At 35.0% G+C, this 11,222-nt stretch overlaps 1 protein-coding gene across 1 annotated transcript; it reads left to right on the top strand.

The window, feature by feature from the left end:
- Positions 1-289: 289 nt before the first annotated feature.
- On the top strand, positions 290-10,330 carry LOC110885676 (pleiotropic drug resistance protein 1). The gene is made up of 23 exons (XM_022133379.2): positions 290-823; positions 922-1,042; positions 1,191-1,279; positions 1,403-1,487; positions 2,121-2,280; positions 2,382-2,458; positions 2,809-2,862; positions 2,933-3,023; positions 3,104-3,405; positions 3,802-4,077; positions 4,163-4,479; positions 4,640-4,800; positions 4,896-4,999; positions 5,082-5,232; positions 5,787-5,944; positions 6,613-6,945; positions 7,026-7,316; positions 7,387-7,470; positions 7,878-8,011; positions 8,090-8,317; positions 8,413-8,584; positions 9,608-9,862; positions 9,945-10,330. Exons 1-23 carry the CDS (start codon positions 468-470, stop codon positions 10,200-10,202), a joined length of 4,257 nt encoding a protein of 1,418 aa, XP_021989071.1. The 5' UTR covers positions 290-467; the 3' UTR covers positions 10,203-10,330.
- The last annotated feature ends 892 nt before the right edge of the window (positions 10,331-11,222 follow it).

Below are 11,222 nucleotides of genomic sequence, written 5' to 3'. Positions count from 1 at the left end.
TGGATATAATCGGATGGTTCCACTGATGACACGATAATACTCCAATAATCCATTAGTGATACAAATTTGCCCTTAACAAAACATTTCCATGATTAATGTCAATAACGAAGCATAATTGATTTAATCGCGTCTAAATATCAACGGTCAAGATTCACACGATCAATCCTCTTCAATAATCAGCCACCTACGTGCCTATTCCTATCCCCATTTATTCATTATTTTATTTTTAACTTTTAATTTACTTGATAAAATCCCGCTAGAAATTTGAAACCTCATTACCGTCTTGCTATAAAACGCTCTGCAATGCTTCATAATTCTCTGGGTTATCATTAATTTGTGCCATTTTTTTGTTTTCTTGGCCAAAATTTGAAGTTGGGTATTGATTTTACATTTAATTTTTTTTCCCACATCAGTTTTGGGTTAAGAAAAAAGGGTTAAAATAATTTGTCTTTTGACGGTTGGCTAGAATGGATCAAGCTGATATATACAAAGCAAGTAGTAGTTTAAGAGCAAACAGTGGGAATTTTAAAAATTTAAGAGCTATGAGTACTTCTGCATGGCGAAATTCTGGTACGAATGTTTTCTCAAAATCTTCTCGTGAAGAAAATGATGAAGAAGCTCTTAAATGGGCCGCTATTGAAAGACTACCCACTTTTGATCGTTTGAAGAAAGGTCTATTGTTTGGATCAATGGGAGCTTCAAATGAAGTTAACGTCGATGATCTTGGAATCCAAGACCGAAAACGTTTAATTGATCGGCTTGTGAATGCTGCTGATGAAGATAATGAGAAGTTCTTGTTGAAACTTAGAGAGAGAATTGACAGGTACCACATGTTTTCCTTTTATTAATATATTCTCTAAATTTGTTGATTTTTATCGTGATTATGTGTTTATGTTTCATGGGTTGATTAAAATTTTACAGGGTTGGGATTGATTTGCCAACAATTGAGGTAAAATATGAGCACTTGACTGTGGAAGCAGATGTTAATACTGGAAGCCGAGCTACACCTAGTTTTATTAATTTCTATCTTGATCTTGCAGAGGTAAAGCTGACAATAACTAGCATACAAAATTACAAACAGAAAATATTAGACTTGATAATTTTACAAATTAGTTGTAGCATCATGTTTTCTATATGAAATTTTAAGATGATCTTTCTTAATTTTTCACATTTTTGCTTCCTTTCAATAGGGTTTCTTGAGTCTTTTTAGTATGCGTCCGAGTAGAAAAAAGCATATAACCATCCTCGATGATGTTAGCGGTATCATAAAACCGGGCAGGTATGGGTGCATCCCAACATGGGAAAACCAATGGTTTGAATTTCTGATAAGTTATAATCAAACCATTCCTTCCGACTTATGGAAATAATTTCTTGTGCTGAAATTGGCTTAAATATGATTCAGAATGACTTTGCTTTTGGGGCCCCCAAGTTCTGGGAAGACAACTTTGTTATTGGCATTGGTTGGAAATCTTGCTAAGGAGCTTAAGGTATCACTAGATATATGGGAAATCTTCTTGGACATATTAGATGAGTGTACAAATTAAATGATTAATTTCTATATTTATAACCGTTTAAAAACATTTAGGCTTATCAATATACTAAAAATATATTAAAATATCTACACATGCAAACGAAAAAGAAATAATAATGTGGAGAGTGGAAACTTCTACACTTCAAATAAGACCATGTGTAGTGGGGTGTTTTTTTTTTTTAAAATTTCAAAAAAAAGCCCAAAAACGCCTCCCCCCACCCCCATTACATAGTGCGTTATTTGGCAATTTTTTTGAAAAAAAAGTTGAGCAGCGTTTTATTTAAAACGCTCAAGTGTTCCAAGTGTAAGTTTGACTGGCCAATGGGAAGGAGCATTAGTGGTCCAAGTGTCTAAGTTTCTTTTTTTTTTATCCTTTTTAATGATTGGAAGGGGCATTATTCTCACTACACCACTTTTGCAATAACACCCCATGCTGACTGGACTGTCACGTGTCGAATAATGCCCCATGGTAAGGGCATTATTTGGCTAAACCACTACACATGGTCTAATAATGTGATCTTTGTATAGGGAATAGTTTTCTTTCATATTATTATTAATCTCGAACTTAAAAATTATTTTAATAACACAGGTCTCTGGAAAGGTGACATACAACGGGCATGAGTTCCATGAGTTTGTACCCAAGAGAACCTCAGCTTACATAAGTCAAAATGATGTTCATATTGGAGAACTGACCGTTAGAGAAACACTGGCTTTCTCTGCCCGACTCCAAGGGATCGGCTCACGCTATGGTCAGTTCATTATCACCTTTTCCCCACTAAGAATCTGCATTTCAAGATCCAAAGCTTGTCTTAACACCCTAATAAACATTTGGTTGCTTAATAATTTACAGAGATGCTGGTCGAGTTGGCAAGAAGAGAGAAAAATGCGAACATTAAACCAGATCCTGATATTGATATCTTCATGAAGGTCAGGAGTATTATGTAAACTACAAGTGACCATTAGAGTGTCCATGCTTATTTCTATGAGTGCAGGAAGTGTGTGTTTTTGTTACTTTTCTTCATGCTAATAACATAAATAAGTGTGTGGAGTTTGGAAGTAGAATGAGTAAATTAAGCTGCATTGAAGATTTCGAAGACTTTTATATATCAGCACACTTAAAAATGTCTAAACATGCCCATAAATGTGTAGAACCAACTAACTCATTGTAGGGATAAGTGGATAACAAGAAACATATTTATATAATAGGTTGAAATTTACGAATTCAGTCTAAGAATTTCAAGCTGTTAATAAAATTATGTTTCATTATTATCATCCAGGCAGCAGCATCAAGAGATCAAGAAGCTAGTGTTGTCACAGATTACACACTCAAGGTATGCTATGGTTTGTTTTCTATAACAAAAGCATTAAAATGAATACAACTAAAGACTGGTTCTTGAGCAGATATTGGGTTTAGATGAGTGTGCCGACACCATGGTAGGGGATCGAATGACGAGAGGAATATCTGGTGGGCAAAAAAAGCGTGTTACAACAGGTACATAACTTTCATTTTAAGACATGATCGTAAAGAGTTATTGCTTGGTCATTTTTAAACATTTAGGTTAAATTTCGCAGGCGAAATGATAGTCGGACCATTAAAGGTTCTTCTCATGGATGAGATATCTACTGGTTTGGATAGCTCTACGACTTTCCAAATTGTTAATTCCCTTAAACAATATATTCATATTCTCGAAGGAACTGCTCTCATATCTCTTCTTCAGCCTGCACCGGAGACATACACTTTATTTGATGATATTATACTCCTAAGTGATGGCAAGATTGTGTATCAGGGTCCACGCGAAAACGTGCTCGACTTTTTTGAATCTATGGGATTTAAATGCCCAGAGAGGAAAGACGTTGCCGACTTCTTGCAAGAAGTAAGTATTGCATGTGCCCTGTGATTTTATTTATCTTTAAACTTACAAAGGGGTTGTAATATGTGATGCTCCTACTAACGTACAAAGTAGGACATCTTTGATTTTGTAATTTGTGTCTTATTCTCATTATTTTTCTAGTAACTTTATGGGCAATAAGTCATAACGCGCACATAAACAGGACATAAACATGACATGACTTTATGTGTGTCTAGGTTAGGGTTGTTTAATACAAATAAATATACGAGTCATGTTTGGGTTCACCAATTTAACCCGCCAACCCAAAATCTTTCAACCTGACATGATTGACACCATAATCTTGCCCCGAACGTTTCCAATGCAACCTCTCTATTCAACAAACACTTCCATGGCACAACTAATGCTGGAATTGTTTTATAGGTTACATCACAGAAAGATCAGAAACAATATTGGATGAGAGGACCTTACAAATTTGTGACGGCCAAGGAATTTGCTAATGCATATGAATCATTTCATGTTGGAAGGACACTAGCAAGTGAACTTGCAACGCCATATGATAAAAGCAAAAGTCACCCAGCAGCTCTTACAACTAACAAGTATGGTTTAAACAAAAAGGAGCTCATTAAAGCTTGTATTGATAGGGAGATTTTGCTCATGAAGAGAAACTCATTTATCTACATCTTCAAACTAGTCCAAGTAACTTTGCACTAGAATTTAATTGTTTCCTTTTAAACTCGATGAAGTGTAAATTGAAATTATGATCAACATGTTTCGGTTTCAGGTAACTATCATGGCGACTATGACTATGTCTGTTTTCTTCCGAACTGAGATGCATAGACGTGGTATTGACGATGGAGGGCTATATTTTGGTGCACTGTTCTTTGGTGTCATCATGATCATGTTCAATGGGATGGCGGATATTCCAATGACAATCGCAAAGCTTCCTGTGTTCTACAAGCAACGCGATTACTTCTTCTATCCCACATGGGCGTATGCTCTTCCAACTTGGATTGTCAAGATTCCAGTTTCATTTGTTGAAGCCGGAGTTTGGACAATATTAACTTACTATACTATAGGATTTGATCCTAATATATGGCGGTATGTCATAAAATCAACAAAGGAGGGATAAATTTCCAAATTGATTATTCTTTTTTTGGACATGCTAGCTCCTTCAATTTGTGAATCTTTGTCACTACTGGCAATTGCTTCTTTCTAATTAAATAGATATGCAGTTAATTACTCATTTTTTTGTCTACAGATTCCTAAAACATTATTTACTGCTCGTAGTTACTAGCCAGATGTCCTCTGGGTTGTTCCGATTCATTGGTGCTACGGGTCGCAACATGATTGTGGCAAACACAGTTGGTTCATTTGCAATACTCCTTATCTTTACATTGGGTGGATTCGTCTTAAACCAATGTGATAATCTAGTTTGACATAAACATATACGCAAGTGGTTTTAAATTTTTAATCTTTCTAATAGTGTACTTATGAAATTGTTTTTATTTATGAAGATGATGTAAAAAAATGGTGGCTTTGGGCATACTGGGCATCACCAATGATGTATTCGATGAATGGAATAGTTGTGAATGAATATCTTGGACATAAATTTAAAAAGGTAAATCCTTATTGTGTGAATTATATTGTATTAATTATGAATATCAAATTTATATCTTGAAGATGTTTGTTCGTTGTCATAGCCTTTCTTGGATACAACACTAGGGAGAGTTCTTGTTAAATCTCGAGGATTGTATGCAGACTCTTATTGGTATTGGATAGCTATTGCGGCTTTGTTGGGTTACACTTTAGTATACAATTTGTGTTATGCGCTCTCTCTTAGATTTCTCAACCGTGAGTTCTTCAGCCTTTACCTCTTTGATTTATGATTTGGTGTAAGGGGCCCTTAGTGACCACCCAAGAATAATGCGAATATAACCTTTGCTTGAGGCTTGTTAAAGTTTAAAGCCCCAAAAATGCATAATATTAAATTACTACAGAGAAAACGTATGTAGATATAAAGATATTCTAATTCATACTTATTATCTAGTTATTTTAAAACAATTTTTTAAAATAATTCTTGAATTATAATAGATAAATATATTTACATAATACATCATTCTCATATTGCTTTGAGAATGGAAGTCCAAGTCTTATATCCTCTATATAAGATCTACCATACCATTTTTTCTTTCACTTTCAGTGTGAGTTATTCTTCCAAAAGACAAAGTGTGTCATGGAATTTTCCCTTCTAGCTTGATCTATAAACTAGTATTAGTTGGTTGGTACGCAACCAGTAAACGAGCCAATTAATACCCCTACTACATAAAATCTCATTTATTAGAGTGTGCTTTATGCATTGAAAAAGATTAAGCCTCACATTATAACATTTGCTATGAATTATATAGCATTCGGGAAAAGACTATCAAATGCAGCGACGCTTGAAGATCGTGGTGCACTATCAACGAATGAAGGAAATGCAGACAAGAAGAGAGGAATGATACTTCCATTTGAACCACATTCTATTACCTTTAATAATATCAAATACTCTGTTGATATGCCCCAGGTAATTTCTTACTCACTTACTGGTGACACTACTCAAAACATGGGATTTGCACACACCTGTGTTCACATAGCTAAAGAAAATATGTATATTTTTATCAAGTAATACATAGTCATTAAAGTTGTTTACATTTATAAGCGTAAAAAATATGAAACATGTCATTACAATTAGCGTGTAAAGACATACAATTAATTTAATTAGACATCAATTTGTAGCACAAAGATGAGCAATAGAAATATAGAAGAATATGTTTGTAGCACAAAGATAAACCTAATCTAAAGAATACACCCCTAATTAACTGGCTCCAAAACTTGTGATCATTCAAAGCTGCCAAATGGGCCAAAGCTGAACATTAGACTCTATTAGTCCAGACTAAGCATAAGCATGTTTAAACTAGGTGTAAAATTAATCTTCACTTTTATATGTAAACATATGTTATCTTAAAAGTGGTAAAAAAATTCTACAAATCAGGAACACACATTTATATCTTTTTGTAGTTATAAATGTCAACATTTTTCTCATACTTAAAAATGTTAAAAGACTCACAAATTTTTTACATTTCAAAAGACGTAGAAAAAGAGGGTATAGATCCCACGTTTATGTATTGTGATTATGTAGTACAGCAGAAAACCATGAAGGTGCCTTACGTTTTGATTTTTATTTTTTTGAAGGAAATGAAAGAGCAAGGTGTTAGTGAAGACCGATTGGTGCTACTTAAGAATTTAAGTGGAGCTTTCCGACCTGGTGTGCTTACAGCGCTTATGGGGGTTAGTGGTGCCGGTAAAACTACCCTGATGGATGTACTTGCGGGTAGGAAAACAGGTGGAACTATAGAGGGTGACATTTGGATTTCCGGGTATCCAAAGAAACAGGAAACATTTGCTAGGATTTCTGGATATTGTGAACAAAACGACATCCATTCTCCTCATGTTACTGTTTATGAATCCTTGATCTACTCAGCTTGGCTACGATTGCCAGCAGATGTTGATAAAAATACCAGAAAGGTTAGTGTATAATTGCATTTTGTGAACTTGATTTTCTTTATCTTGGTTTTGTCAAGAGCAATGCAGTTGGATTTTTACAGATGTTTGTTGATGAGGTGATGGAACTTGTGGAACTGAACCCATTAAGGGATGCGTTGGTTGGGTTGCCTGGTGTGAACGGGCTATCAACTGAACAACGCAAAAGGTTAACAATAGCAGTCGAACTCGTGGCTAATCCATCTATTATATTTATGGATGAGCCAACCTCCGGTCTAGACGCTAGAGCTGCTGCAATTGTAATGAGAACTGTTAGAAACACGGTTGACACGGGAAGAACAGTTGTCTGCACCATTCATCAACCAAGCATGGACATATTTGAAGCTTTTGACGAGGTACATTAGTGGTAAACTTCTTTGAATTTTACATGGAAAACTTATAATTCATTCAAAACATGTTGTGCAGTTGTTCTTAATGAAACGAGGAGGACAAGAGATATATGTTGGGCCTATTGGTCGCCGATCTTGTGATTTGATCAAGTACTTTGAGGTAACACAAACAAATATGAGTAGATGTAACTGAGTATAGACTGATAAACAAGACAAGCACTGATACAGGATGGAAGAACATGAAATATAGCACATCCACCCAAATGACCAAATACATTAGCCAAAATTCATATATGTTAATTTGTCTATTTTAACTTTATATTTTTTCAATGTTTATAAAAAAGTATTGCACGTAACTGAAACACCTAATAAAATAAGTGACCTTAGAGAAACAACAAAAAAACTTTAACTGACTTTAATGAGACACTTAGAACACTTAGTTTTCTATTACATAAATATTTTTTACAGCCAAAGTCATTTGCTCATCTGTCTAGCCAATCAAGACTTTTTCTTGGTTTAGTATTGAATATTGAACAAGCATAAACCCTTGCTATTTTTATGAAATAGGATATCCAAGGGGTGAGTAAGATTAAAGATGGTTATAACCCTGCGACTTGGATGTTGGAAGTCACTACTTCGTCCCAAGAACTAGCTTTGGGAGTCGATTTCACTGAAATCTATAAGAATTCAGAACTCTATAAGTGAGTTGCACTCAGTTTCTTTCTTTGGCTCATTAAAAGTATTTTTAGGCTAATTTGTTGGTGAAACAATTTTCACAGGAGAAACAAAGCACTTATCGCTGATCTAAGTCAACCACGGCCTGGTTCAAGTGACCTCCATTTCCCAAATCAATACTCGAGGTCATCCTTAGTACAATGTCTGGCTTGTCTATGGAAACAAAGAAAATCATATTGGAGAAACACTCCTTATACTGCTGTTCGTTTTGCCTTCACCACTTTCACCGGACTCCTTTTCGGATCTATTTTCTGGGATCTTGGTAGTAAAAGGTGAAACAAACGATGAAAGATGTTATGAATAACAATATATTTTGAATATTCGACATAAGTCTCATATATTTATACATACATACTATACATTTCAGGGCAAGCTTGAAGGATTTGAGTAATTCCATGGGTTGTCTTTATTGTTCAGCTTGTTTCTTAGGATCCCAAAACGCATCTGCGGTGCAGCCCGTTGTCGACATTGAAAGAACGGTATTTTATCGAGAAAAAGCTGCTGGAATGTATTCTGCATTGCCATATGCCTTTGCTCAGGTAACTCATGTGACTCTTATCTGTATTATATATTACAAAGTAAAACAACACACATATATGGCATTGAGACTTCTCATTCTTCTATCGAGATTTTTCTGCACTCTTCGACGTCCACGTTACGCTTAGCTTGAGGCAATGCAAGAGGAGATACTAGGGTAACTTAATTTGCTAAACCTCAAGGGATGGCAAAAAAACAGTTGATCCGATGGAAATACCCAAAACTCAAAACACTTTGGACGGGTATCCGGGTATTGGAATAAAAAAAAAATATCATATAGAAAATACTCAAATAGAACCAAAAACAAAAATGTACTTAAAATCTCAACTGGAATTTTAAACAAACTCACATGTCCGATACGCGTGAGCATGACCGATGTCTAACGGGTAATCGACAAATACCCGACGTGTATTAGGCTGTGTGTGAGATATGGTTTTCAGTCAGGTATTGGACTAGGATTATCAATAGCCACTCCATTGTCATTCCTACATCCAAAACAATACACGGCAAGATGCATGTATTTCCAACTCAGTGCATCATGATAGGATACTTGCACGTTTACATATATCACGGCACTTCAAGGCGCTACTACTCTAATTTCATGTATAACAACCCAAACTCAGAAAAAAAAAAAAAAAAAAAAAAAAAAAAAAGCCTAATAACTAGGGCTGGCAATAAGTAACTTGTATAAGACACGATTAGACCTCTTTATTGAAAAGTAAACCATGTGATTTTTTACTTTTTTGAAAATAATTAAAATTAGAAAGTTAGGATCCAGTATTTCTCCTTCTTGGTACATAAAACATACATCTGTCTTATAGAAATTGGATATTATATAGTTAGACGAGTCGTATTCATGTTTAGAACTTGGGTTGTTCGCGTCGTTAGATAACCTGTTAAACACGCTAAAACACGATTTGTCAACCCTACTAATAACTCTATTCCACTTAAACCCATGACGCATCTGCTATATTTGCTGGATCTATATAATGAATTTAACACTTATTTCTTGTTTTGTTTCATAGATGTTGGTGGAAATACCATATATATTTATGCAAGCTGTAGTATACGGTCTACTAGTCTATTCAATGATAGGATTTGATTGGACAGCCGCAAAATTCTTGTGGTTTTTTCTCTTCCTGTTCACCAACTTGCTATACCTGACATTCTATGGCATGATGGCTGTCGCGGTTAGTCCCAATGCTGACATTGCTGCCATCATCAGTTCAGCGTTTTATGGATTCTGGAATCTGTTTTCTGGATTCATTATACCAAGACCCGTAAGTGTTTTATACTTGGTACTTTAATCAAAGTATTGCAATTCTAGTAACAATAATAATGTGTTTAATTGTGTGTTAAAAGAAAATTCCCATATGGTGGAGATGGTATTACTGGGCAAATCCGATCGCATGGACATTGTACGGTTTAATTGTTTCGCAATTTGGGGACTATGATGATGTGCTTACTAACGGGGAGACGGTGAAAGGTTACTTGCGTAGATATTTGGGGTTCAGACATGACTTCCTTGGAGCTGTGGCTGCTGTTCATGTGGGATTAGTGGTTGTTTTTGCGTTCATATTCGCTTATTGCATTAAATCCTTCAATTTCCAGAAGAGATAAACTCCATCAATTGTGATGGTAGAAGAAGAACATTGTTTCATCTAGTATATCATTTCTATTGTGAACTTATATATCATACCGTTGAGTAATAATTCATGTTGTCATAGCACGTTTATATTCTACAATATAAGTTTCCTCACATCAATTTCAAATTTCAAAATAAATTATAAATCAAGAATAATCCTTAACAGCCTTTATACATTTTATAATCGTTTCCAAATATTCATTAATTTTCCATTTATACTAGGAATCTCCATATTTTTTTAATGGCAACACTTGGTTCTACTCTACTCTATTCATTGTTAATTCTAAATTATTCACCAAGTGAGCTAGCCAAATCAAAATAGATTTTATTGAGTATCATGTATTTTTTAACAAAAAAACTAACTTACTTCTACATAATCATATTATCCATCTATGTCTACATCTTGAAGGATTTGAATCCTCCACTTCTAGAATAGAGGGAGGGGAGAAATATTACAATCCCACTGTGTCCATAATATTTAAGAACATTCCATATTGATAGTCTTGGAATCTATATTGAAAATTTAAGGGCCTGGGCCAAGCAGAAAAATGGGCCTCTACCATCTTTTAAATAAAACTAGCGTACAATACTTGCTCTTGCTATCATTTGTGTCGTTGCTTAGTATTTGGGTTTAAATGATTTTTTATGATACTGTTTTAGAGATATGATGTTATTTATTGTGACAGAAAAGTAATTATAGGCTTATAGCAGAAAAAATTGATTAGTTTGACCTCCAAACACTTTTATGAAGATTAGACGTGTACGAACTAGGCATGCGAAAGGTAATGAAACAAATCAAAGCATGCTATGTGCCCCAATTAGGACCGTTCGATGTGGGCGTAAAAATGTAGCATGGAAGCCACTTTACACCGGGTACAACACCCCGTGTATGGCATGGAGGTCGGCGTTATGGGTAGTGCTTGAGGATCTCCAGCGGCGTAGAGGGCAATTTTGTTGCTGATGTGACGCGAGTTGATTGATGGTTTGTGGTAGGA

Source organism: Helianthus annuus, chromosome 10 (genome assembly GCF_002127325.2).
Source record: "Helianthus annuus cultivar XRQ/B chromosome 10, HanXRQr2.0-SUNRISE, whole genome shotgun sequence".
Classification (NCBI taxonomy): Eukaryota; Viridiplantae; Streptophyta; class Magnoliopsida; order Asterales; family Asteraceae; genus Helianthus; species Helianthus annuus.
Note: the sequence above shows the minus strand (reverse complement) of the source record. Positions and strands in the feature narration are given on the sequence as shown.